The 12,062-nt window shown below is 33.7% G+C and overlaps 2 protein-coding genes across 2 annotated transcripts; one reads left to right on the forward strand and one right to left on the reverse strand.

Annotated features, from left to right (window-relative positions):
• Positions 1-599: 599 nt before the first annotated feature.
• Positions 600-1,303, reverse strand: LOC18102501 (DNA-damage-repair/toleration protein DRT111, chloroplastic; the record flags this gene model as incomplete). Its single annotated transcript, XM_052456473.1, has 2 exons — positions 600-737; positions 776-1,303. Coding segments are annotated over 2 exons (666 nt in total), but the record flags the coding sequence as incomplete, so codon positions are not given.
• A 755-nt stretch (positions 1,304-2,058) lies between these two features.
• On the forward strand, positions 2,059-4,091 carry LOC18102502 (3-ketoacyl-CoA synthase 11). Its single transcript, XM_006378311.3, has 2 exons — positions 2,059-2,898; positions 3,155-4,091. The coding sequence occupies exons 1-2, from the start codon at positions 2,125-2,127 to the stop codon at positions 3,938-3,940; spliced, it is 1,560 nt and encodes a 519-aa protein (XP_006378373.1). The 5' UTR covers positions 2,059-2,124; the 3' UTR covers positions 3,941-4,091.
• The last annotated feature ends 7,971 nt before the right edge of the window (positions 4,092-12,062 follow it).

Consider the following 12,062-nt stretch of genomic DNA (forward strand, 5'->3'; position numbering starts at 1 on the left):
AAAAATAAATAAATTACAAGGCTTGGTTTTAAATTACTTTTATATTGAAAGATAAAATAGAAAAAAATCATTTTGAAAAACAAACAACACAAAAAATTTTTTAAAAAAAAAAGAAAAAGAAGAAAAAGCAATACACAGATTATTGTAATCCATGGGGTAATAGATATGAATAAACAGTAGTTTCCACTTTAGCTTTCTCTTAATTATAGAAAACCAATAAGCAAAGCGAGAGCAGAGAGAACATATATCATGAAATTTTTGCTATAAAAATAATAATAGCAAAGGCTAAAACGGTATGCTTAAAAAAAAAGGAAAAAAGAAAAAGTGGACGATGGACGACGTGGTTTTGTCCCACAGGTTGAAAAAAGCAGTGTTTTAAAACGCGGACCGGCCCAGCGGGTCGACCGGTGACCCGGCCGACCCGGGCCTGGGACCGGTCCGGGTGGAGGCTAAAACCCGCTTGGGAATTGGCCCGGGGAAACCCTGTCGACCCGCCGGGTCGACCCGGGAACCGGTCCACCCGGTCAAACCCGGGTGAGACCCGATCACTTTTTTCCCTGCCGCTGCCTCTTCTCTTCCTTCGACCTCCGCGTCCCGGCCTATTGCACCTGCTGCCTAAGGAGAAAAACCCGAGTTGGAGGAGTTCCATTGAAATTCACACTCTTCACCTTCTTCTCACTAGCATTCACTATAACCCCAGCTCTCCTATCAGTCTTCTTCGCCATCAATGGCGTCATCATCGCCATCTCCTGTTTCCCTTGCTCCTGTTTAGTATAATCCTTTGCTCCTGTTTCCCCAATCCTTGCCCTTCCTTCCACCCCATCCTCGCCATCATCCTCTGCGCCGCAGTCATTTGTCCACCAGCACCAACTCCCAACCCTATCGTCCCTGACATCCCAATACTAAACCCATCCCCATTCCTGGGTGGCGAAGAACTCCTCGGAACACCTCCACTCATGGCAGCACGCCTTCTCCACGCTTCCTCCCCAGAAATATTCACATCCCTGTCCCTATCCTTCTCCCTTTCCCTTTCCCTCTCCCTCTCCTCCTCCTCCTCTTGCCTCCTCCTCTCAATCTCCCTCAACCTCTCCGCTTCCATCGCCTTCCTTTTTTTCTCCCTCCTATAATCTTCATAATCATTCAGCCTGGCCGGATCATACTCCTCAACAACCACCGAATTCACCCCTACCAGTTCTGGTTGCGGAGCAACCTCATCGGGTAGCACAGTCGCCGCCGCCACGAACGAAGAAACTAAAGATTTGGAAGCAGAGATTTGGGGTTTAGGTTTGTTAGGGTTTTTTAAAAGTGATGTGAGCAGAAGAAATTAATAAAAGTGAATGTGGACTTGTGGTGTTAATTTAGAATTTAGGTTTTTTTTTTTGGGTTGACCCGGGTTAACCCGGGTCAACCCATCTGACCCGTGACCCGATCACTTGACCGGGTCGGGTTTCAAAACTATAGAAAAAAGGCTTGTGCTTCTCGTGCATCTTTTATTCCCCTCCCCTGTCCCTTTCACTCAAAGGGTTAGTTCGAGTTTCTTCGCATATTGTTGAAAATATGAAGGATAATTGTTTTGCGACGACTGATTGTGTCATCATCAAAATAGGTAGGATTAAATTGTGGTAATGATTTTTTAAAAAATATTTTTTATTTGAAAATATATTAATATAATATTTTTTAAATTTTATTTTTAATATCAATATATCAAAATCATTTAAAAATATCAAAAACTTTAATTTAAAATAAAAATTTTATTTTTTTAAAAAAAGCACGGCATCACTACAATAGTTAACACTCACAAAATCTCGTGGAAGTGTTGAGTGCTTTTTTTTTGGGTTATTAACTTGGTTCATGAGTTTGAACCGGATCACCTAAATTATTAAATAGTTAAATGAGTTTTATCTGTCAAAATCTTGGTTAATTCAACTAATAACCTGAACCGATTTTAAATTTTGAATTTCCTACATTAATCTATCCGGTTGGCAAATATTATAAATATGGTAAAAAAATAATAAAAAAAATGCAGTACAGGCACACCACTCGTATATAAAAGACACCGAAGGTTTGAACTTTGATCACTGAATTGAGGTGTTGCCAATTGAACTTCATTGGTACTGGTAGAATATGGCAGATGAGAAGAAACAAAACCTGGAAAACAAACCTGTGTTGTCTCCACCTCTACCCGAGAGGAAGAAAAACACCTCACCAAACTTCCTTTTATCTGTTGAGCTCAAATATGTGAAACTTGGTTACCACTACTTGGTTTACAATGCCATGTACCTCATGCTCATGCCAGTACTTTGCGTGATTTTTGCTCATCTTTCAACATTCACAGTTGATGAGCTTTGGAATCAACTCAAATTCAATTTTGTGACAGTAGTTCTTTCCTCAACCTCAATTGTTTTTACTGCTACACTCTACTTCATGAGCCGTCCAAGAAAAGTTTACTTGGTGGATTTTTCATGTTACAAGCCCGGACCAGCTCATAAAGTATCTAGAGAACTCTTCATGCAGTTATCTGCAGCGTCCGAGGTTTTCACAGAGCAAAGCTTAGCTTTTCAAAAGAAAATCCTAGAGAAATCAGGCTATGGTGAAATGACCTACGCTCCAAAAGGCTTGATGCGTGTCCCGCCAGACCAGTCCATGGCTGAATCCTGGAGGGAATCAGAGATGGTGATGTTCGGAGCAATTGATGATCTCTTGGCCAAAACAATGGTGAAGCCTAGAGACATAGGAATACTGGTGGTGAATAGCAGTTTGTTCAATCCCACGCCGTCTCTCTCAGCTAGAGTTGTGAATCACTACAAGCTTAGAGGGAACATTTTGAGCTATAATCTTGGTGGTATGGGCTGCAGTGCAGGACTTATTTCTATTGATCTTGCCAAAGACCTTTTACAGGTTTGTTACTTCAAATTAATGGCAAACTTTTACGGTTTTTAAGGTGCCGCCTTCGGATTTAGCAATTTAATTTGAATGATTTGACGACGGTACGGTTGATATATAGCATGATTTGCACATATGTATGATATTCTTAAAATTAAGCATGAGTTTGTACATATTTCAAATCTACTTGTCAGAAGGTCTCGGGTTTAAATATTTCCTTTATATAATAAAAGTAATAATACTTACAAGGATTGACACTTCATTGTACCAGGTGCATCCCAACTCCTATGCCCTAGTGGTGAGCACCGAGAACATTACTCGCAACTGGTATTTTGGCAATGACCGATCGATGCTTGTCACCAACTGCCTCTTCCGTATGGGAGCAGCCGCAGTCCTCCTATCCAACCGGACATTTGATCGCCGTCGCTCAAAGTATCAACTTATCCGTACTGTACGTACACATAAGGGTGCAGATGATAAGTCCTTCAACTGTGTCTTGCAACGAGAGGATCTTGACACCCAAAGAGTTGGCGTCTCTCTCTCAAAAGACCTAATGGCAATAGCTGGAGAAGCCCTTGAAACGAATATAACCACTCTGGGCCCATTAGTTCTTCCAGTCTCCGAGCAACTTCTATTCTTTGTAACCTTAGTTGCCAAAAAAATCTTCAAGATGAAGATAAAACCATATATTCCTGATTTCAAGTTGGCATTTGAGCACTTCTGCATCCACGCTGGAGGAAGAGGTGTGTTGGATGAGCTTGAGAAAAATCTTGAGCTCACTGAATGGCATATGGAGCCATCAAGAATGACTCTTTATAGGTTTGGAAATACGTCTAGCAGTTCTTTGTGGTATGAATTGGCGTACTCCGAGGCCAAGGGAAGGATCAAGAAGGGGGACAGAATTTGGCAAATAGGTTTTGGTTCAGGATTTAAGTGCAACAGTGCCGTGTGGCGTGCTATAAGAGCTATCGACCCGGCCAAAGAGAAGAATCCTTGGATGGATGAGATTGATGACTTTCCAGTTCGTGTGCCTAGAGTGGCACCTCTTGTTTATTAAAAACGTCATCTCGGAAAAAAGGTCATCGTCCATCGTTATTATTCTTTCAATCGGCAATATGTTATTATCCGAATGCAGGAGTAATTATTAACATGAAATAAAAATGTTATTTTCACATCTCTTTTGGTGTCGAAATATAACATTATTGAAATTGGTGTTATAATGTAATGGTTCTAGCTATCTGTTTTCACGTTTCTTTGTGCAATCCTGTTGTAGCACTTATCGGGTCCGATGTTTAATGTAATGGCTATATCTCTAATGTCAGGTTCAATTGAGGTATTGGCTTAGAAAATAATTTGGATTATATTGAATCAACTTGTGCAATATCAAGTCAATTCAGACTAATCAATTTAGTTAAAATGATAATTTTTATAAAACTAGAAAAAAAAATTAATTTAAAAAGAAATAAAAAGAACTCCAAATCAACCTAGTATAATCTGTCAAACCTTTCACCCAAGTAATGAAAATGAGATAACTTCATAAAAAATAAATTAAAACAAATTATAAAACTTATTTTTTAGTCAACCAAAATAATAAAAGATAAAATTATAAAACAATTATAAAAATATCCAAAAAAACCTAAGTAAAGTGGATTAACTTGTAAAACTCATGAATCATGTCATGAAACTAGGATAATATCATAGAAAATAAATCAAAATAAATTACAAAACTCAATTTAAATTTATGAAATCGTTGTTTGGACTAGATGGCAGACCATGAGCGGAATATGTAGGGCTTTTGAAGAAGAAATTATTGTTTCAATTATGAGAAAAATTGTAAAGGGGGGGGGGGAATTAATTACATGATCGAATATAATAGCACTAACGTAGGCAGTTAGTAGCAAGAAAAGAGGAAGAGTATTAAAAATACGATATATTAAAGCGCGTGTATACATGCACATGCTACCTGGAGAGTGAATTCAAATTTGAAAGTATTTAGCATATCATTTATAAGCCTACATTTAACCTAATCATTATGGGCCGTAGACAACATGAGCCCATTATAAAAGATTCAATTAGTATTATCTAAACCTAATTATTATAGGCCTTAGACAGCATGAGCCCATCTTAAAAGATTCAAGTACTATCTAAATCTAATGATTATGGGTCTTAGATCGCATGAGCCCATCTTAAACTATAAAGAGGGCATTTGGGGAAGGAAAGCAACAAGCCTTGTAAAACAAAATAGAGGTGAGGTACAAGAAAATAGATTTTTCAATATTAGAGCTCAAAGGGATCGTTCAACCACATAGGCATTTGTAAATTAAATTAATGTCGATAGTCTATGGATACAAATGCACAACATCAAGATTACCTAAGTGTTATAAAACATTAAATTATAAATCATTAGCAACCGCCCATTAAGCTAGTGAAATGAAATTTAAATCATTAATTTAAAAAAAAATAATGATTTTAGATTTTCTAATATGATTGTGTTACTCTTAAATATGAGGAGAGCCCGATCCTGGACAAACAATGATATATTCACTCATGGACATTTGAAAAAATAAACAAAAAAGCTATCTTTCACGTATTGGTTTAGGTGGTAAACCAGTTTATTTTTTACCTCATATTTTTAGGTTTGAATTCAAGAAAAAATTACAATATTTTTATAACATGATTTTATATATCTTTTGTGAATATTATAAAGTAATTTAGTTTAAATAATTATAATATTTTCATTCAAACCTAGCTTTTGGTCCATAATATATCATTGAAACTTCAAATATCTAGCTTCGAACCAATTGATAAAACAGCAAAATACCACTTAAAATTAAATATATTATATAGAATGCTTTTGGGATTAATTTACTTGTAACCGAACTCCAAAACTCAAATTTTTATTTTGTACGATTGTCTTCATGTATAAGAAAATTGAGTCATTTTAACAGTAAAAACCTTTAAGTACCCAACCACACTAGTACAAATGAATTTTTGGTGCCCACGCACAATATTTCTTAAAAATGATTTCTGATGGGGTTCAAATATTTCATCATGAGAATGTGGGTCAAGGCTTATATATTTGATAATTGATTAATTTTTTATTTTTGGTTATCTGATTAATTTTTTCTAATCAAAACGGCTTGTGGCTAATATTTAATTCCTATAAAAGATCTCTTTTGATGGATTTGGAGACTTCTAAAACTTAAGTAAGTATCGTTGGAGGATATAAAGTAAAATTATATTTTAGAAAAGAATTCCAATTATAAATATGTAATAGGGAGTCCAAAAAAAATTGAAACTTCTTTGGAAGGATTTTCACGGTCCTTTTTATAGCACATATGACTTGTCTCTTTTTGAATGGAAGATGTGAAAGTATAAGTAAAATATTTATGACTTGTTAAATTAAAATATTTTTCACTTATTAAGGAGTAACATATCTTTGACTGATGGTCTAATCATAGAATCTAAGATTCTAGGAGTAAAAAAAGAGCATGGGCACAACGCTTGGTTGAGTCTAAAAATGATAAATCTGGTAGCTTGCTGGACCTATATATATATATCTGAGCTCAACACTTAACTGAGTTAAAAATATTGATTTATCACCTTATCTTTAGTCATTTTTTAGAAAAGACAATTAAGATAAAAATAAAATATGCTTGTGAAAAATAAAACTTCTTGAAAAAAAAAATCCAATTAACTCTTCTAGAGAAGAAATTACATGCATTAATATATAATAGATATTTGGCCCGCATTTACAGTAGTTTAGATTTTTTTTTCTCAATAAAAACATTTATAGACTTTTTCAACATGTTTTTTTATTTTAAAAAAATTCTAAGTGAAAATCAAAATATTTATACATATATGCAATCAAATAAATTGAGAACTGTGTATATTAATAAGTGAAAAAAAAAACATAAACGATGACTAAATATAAAAACTGGAAAAATCGAAAGACATGTATAGATCAAAATATTTAATTTTGCAAGATGTGACATTTAGGCGGTTGTGTTTGCTAAATTTGTTAATTAAAATAATTTTTTTATCCAATCAAACGATAATAAAAATAAACACACATATTAAATTGATTGAATAAAATAAAACAAAAAAAACAAGTAAAGTTGTACATATTATAAATATTATTTGAAAATAAATTTCTTTTTATTTTCAGAAATAAAGTTCATCTATACAAAAGATTAAAAAAATATAGATTAATCATAAAAATCTCATCAAAAATTAAATGTATAATTAAAAAATAATTATCATTTCAAATAGGCTTTCTAAATAACATAAAAGAGAGAAGAGATATTAATCTAAATATAAATATAAATATAAATAAAATTAATATTAATATTAATATTAATTTTAAAAAATAAAAATAAAAAAATAAAATAGTTTTTCTTCAACAAAAAAAGAGAGTAAATAGTGTCGTCCACAGTAAAACTTGTAGGGTGAACCCAGACCATGAACTCAACCGGTTTTTTCCCCTTAAATTTATGGCAAACCTAAAAAAAAGTGAACAATGTTGTCCATGGTAAAACATAAGGGGATGAACATTGCGGTTGCACAGTATTTACCTCACACATTTTTCCCTTAAATTTATAGAAAAACCTTAAAAAAAATAATGACTAGTGTCGTCCACAGTAAAACGCGAGGGGGTGAACAGTGTGTCTGTATAGTGTTCACAACACACGCTTTAGTTTATTTAGGGTGAACCCGGATCATGAACTTAATCGGGTTTAATATTTTTCCCCCTCAAATTTATACCAAACCTAAAAAAAGTGAACAATGTCGTCTATGGATGAGGGGGCGAACAATGCGGCTGTATAATGTTCACCCCGTATGCTTTATATATATATGAAAAATGGGAAAAACACTGTGGACTTGCATATTATTTTTCCCACGCAGTTTAGATTATACTAAATAGATTGCCTGCGCGTTGCTGCGGGTTACTTTTAGAAACATGTGCTGCTTTTAATTATGAGACAATTGAAAAAAAAAAGTGTTTTCTAAGCATGCAATCAAGAGCTGATAGCATTAAAAAGGTATATGATTTGCTTTCAAGCAATGAATAAGTAACATGCAAAAAACTTGCATAAACTGTCTCGAATTTCGTATAAGAATCAAATTGTAAAATATAAAGAGAGATCAATCTAACATAGGCATTGTTTGAACAACTCAAAATAAAAGGTGGCATGATATATATATATCGAAAAACTTATGCACGACTTTAATTAAACAACCTAATAAACATTGTGTAAATTAATGACAAAAAAAATCATCAACAATAAAAAAAAAGATGAATTGAGAAAACCAAGCGAAAAATAAAGATCAAAATATCTCACATCACAACACGGGTAATTTACTTGGTCATGTTTAATAAATTCCTCTATCAAAATAAGTTTGTAATAGAAAAACAAATAAAATTTGTAATAGAAACCGACACACATAAAATTTATTGAACAATATATATAAAAAAAATACTGCAAAGCTGCATATATGAAAAATCTTATAAAAAATCAATATTAAAAACAATCTATATAAAATTAAGAAAAAACCAAAGATGAATCATACTCACCTCTCTAAAAACTAAATACACCCAATATCATTTAAAAATATCACAATCTAATTAAAATATAAATAAAAAATTTATTTGGAAAAGTATACACAAATGATGCATTATTTAAAAAAAAAGTATACATATAAAAAAGAACTAGGTCAGAAGCTTGTAGGTCTGGTAAGCTAGGCCCGACGCCTGGCCTAATGAACCAACGGCCTGCACTTGGGCCTGCAATGCCAGGCCTAAGCGCATGCCCTTTTTTAAAGTTTAATGGGGTGGACAATGCGTCGTCCGCCCCAAATATTTTAAAAAAAAATGATGCGTCGCTTACTCCATCCTAGAATACGGCCATTGTGGTGGCTGAAAAAACAAGGTCCGTCGTTTTTTCACCTAAAAATCTCATTTTAAACCCATTTTTTTTTTACCCAAAACACCTACAAATAGGGGTGATTATTTTCAGTTCGGTTCGATTTTTATCAAAAAAAGTAACCAAACTGGTTTTTTTAAAATACCGAAATCAGTTCAAACCGATCGATTTCAGTTCGGTTTGGTTATTTTAGAACAAAAACCGGTTCAAACCGATCGGGTTCAGTTTGGTTTGGCTCTGTTTTTTCGATTTGACTCAGTTTTTTCCGATTTGGCTTGGTTTTTGGTTTGGGTTTGGCTCGGTTTTTTTGGTTTCAGGCTTATAAAACCAAACCGAACCATTTGGTTTTTTTAAAAATTCTAATCATATTTTTTTCACGGTTCGGTTTTTTCGGTTATTTTTTTCTAGTTTTCTCAGTTTAATCGGTTTCTTGGTATTTTTGCTCATTCCTACCTAGAAAACACCATAGAGACCTTTTTAAACCAATCCATTGCAACAAAAAAGCCAAAAAACCACCACAAAATCCACTCGAAACAAAAATTCTTCAGGAGCTTAGATTTGTTGTTTTAGGTGTTTTGAAGGTAAAAACAAATACCTAAACATAACCCCCTCATCATATGAAACCTTCTAACACAAAAATCAACCATTTTAGTGATCAGAATCTTCCCCAATAGCTACTTTCTCTCTCTAGACCGGAATCCGAGGACTCCCTCTCTCTCCTCTCAACAAAAAAAGACTGAAAAAAAAGGAAAATAAAGTTAGGTATCAAAATGTATTATTTTGAAATATAAGGCACCAATCACTTTATACCAAAAAAATATTGCGGATTAAAATGAATGTTTCAATGAAACTTTCAACCCTCTCCTAATGCTACCCGAGATTTTCACTTCAGTCCCTTAACTTTCAATTCAATCCTCCTTCTAATAAAAATACAATCGAAGGCTAATTTAGGCTCCAAAAATCCAAATCATGCGAAATAAAAGTTCAGAGATTAAAGTGAAAATTTTCAAAAATTACAGTGTTCAAATCCACAGTAGATTATGAAATAGTGCACAGTGTTTTAGCTAATGTAAAAAGCTGATGCCTTTTAGCTTTGTACTAGTTAGGTGGCCCGCGCTACGTTGCGAGCCAATATTTTTTTAGCATAAAAATATATATAAAAAAACTAAGACCCAAGAGCCTTGGGTCTCACTGCAGCGTCAGACCCAAGAGAATTGGATTTGGGTTTGGCTACACCGTCAGACCCAAGAGCTTTGGGTGCGGGACTGGCAAGAGCATTGGGTCTGGCTACAACCCCGGACCCATGAGTAATTTTTGTAATATTAATTATAATACCAATAGTAATATTTATAATACAAATAATAATATTTTTAATATTAATAATAATATTAAACTTGCTTGGCCCAAGTTCTTATAGTTTTTAATCCCTTTAAATCAAATATATGATTTTTCTTTAATATTAATAATATTTTATTTCAAATTTAATAATAATAATAATAATAATAATTTTTAATTTTACACTTCAAATCAAATCTATGGTTGTTTTTCAATATTAATAATATTTTTTTTCAAATTTATTAGTTATCATATTAATAACATTAATTATAATAAAAATAATTATTATTATAATACAAATAATAATATTAATAATAATATTAAAATTGTCTGACCCAAGTTTAAGTGGGTCTGACTGCAACGCTAGACCCAAGAGCTTTGGGCCCCTTGTAAACGTCTGACTCAAAAGCTTTGGATCCCTCTTAAACGCCATACCCAAGAACCTTGAATCCGGATGCTAGACCCAAAAGCTGCGGGCCTGAACACCGGATCCAAGAACCCTGTGTAAACCCTCGGTTATAATTTTTCTGGGTATTTAAAAGATGAGAAATTTAACCAATAGTAAAATGGGTTAAATTAAATTAAAGAAACCTAAACAAGATATAAATAGTGAAATTAATGAAATGAAAAGTGAATATAGTACTAAATCATTGAAAAGAAAAACATTTGTGAGGACAAAATGAATACGTAAGATCAAGAGAGGTCAATATGCAAATAACAGAAGGTTGGGAGTTTATATATAAATGATAAAAAAGGGTGGGGATAAATGTGCAATTAACAAGATGTTAGAACTATAAATATCATTCTATTTTCTCTCTTGGAGTGACTGGCAAGAGTAAGAGAGAGTTTAGAGAGAGGCTGGAGAGAAGATATATTGATGGTAAATCAACTGACAGCTATAACTCCACCTTCCACCGTTGGATCAGCACGATATTCGGGTATGTTTTTCTCATCCATGTTGTATACATTGTCACCGTAGGGATTTCCTATATCAGTCCCCTTTTGAGAGATATCGAGGGAGGAAAATATTTGGGAAAATACACTTCTGGATAATCTTCTTTGCTGTCTGTTTTCTCCTTCGACCACCGTTGGATTAAGCTATAACTTGGATATGTTGTTCTTCCTGATTTTGTCTAGATTCTGAACGGTGGAGATCTGAAACAAACATTTGGTATAGAAGTTGTATATCTCGCACAGTAGGTCTGCAAGTTTGAGGTCAGTTCGGTTAAACCCATATTTCTGGACATTTCACCATTTGATGAAGTTAATATTTGGATATGTTATACTCATAATAATGCATTATAACTTGACAGTATAGATTGTTTGGAATATTATTCGTTTGTTATTTATGGTTTATAAGAACTGTGTCAAGGATTGTGTTTAGAAGAATATTGTTCGGAAAGTTTGTAAAATCGACAAGAATGTTTTATTTTGACGTAAAGAGGGAAGATTGAAATAAATAAGATAAATTGGCTCTTATAAAGATATTCTTTTTTTTTTACAGTCTTAAACGATATGTGATATGACCAGGGGTTGAGATGATAGAGAAATAGTTAAATTGTGGATGTTGTGTGTAAATGGAAAGGTTGATGAATCTGGACAGATTCGTCTCCTAACATTTGGAGAGAATTCGAGTAGAAGAATGAGAGAATTAAGATCAAGTTTCTCATAGTAATTGTAGTTTTGGATGTTAGCTAACTAAGAAATTGGTCTTGCTCAATCTGGAGCTGTAGAACCCCAGTTATGGGTCATCAACCGAGATTGGGTCTTGCCAGACCCTGTAGGGTAGTGTTTGTTGATGAGTAATTTTGACTATCTCAAAGGCAGAACTGGGTTCTCCTTCCTTCAAAGAACTTGTAGCCTTGTGTATTAGCTTTCCAACGAGACTAATCTCGCTTGAAACAGAGTTCTATAAGTGTA

The sequence above is a fragment of the Populus trichocarpa genome, chromosome 10 (genome assembly GCF_000002775.5).
Source record: "Populus trichocarpa isolate Nisqually-1 chromosome 10, P.trichocarpa_v4.1, whole genome shotgun sequence".
Taxonomy (NCBI): domain Eukaryota; kingdom Viridiplantae; phylum Streptophyta; class Magnoliopsida; order Malpighiales; family Salicaceae; genus Populus; species Populus trichocarpa.

Bases quoted from the DNA above. Each gene is read 5' to 3' on its own strand.
- LOC18102502 (XM_006378311.3), top strand. From the start codon at position 2,125: ATGGCAGATGAGAAGAAACAAAACCTGGAAAACAAACCTGTGTTGTCT. The intron at 2,899-3,154 runs GTTTGTTACTTC...TCATTGTACCAG, and splicing joins TTGCCAAAGACCTTTTACAG to GTGCATCCCAACTCCTATGC.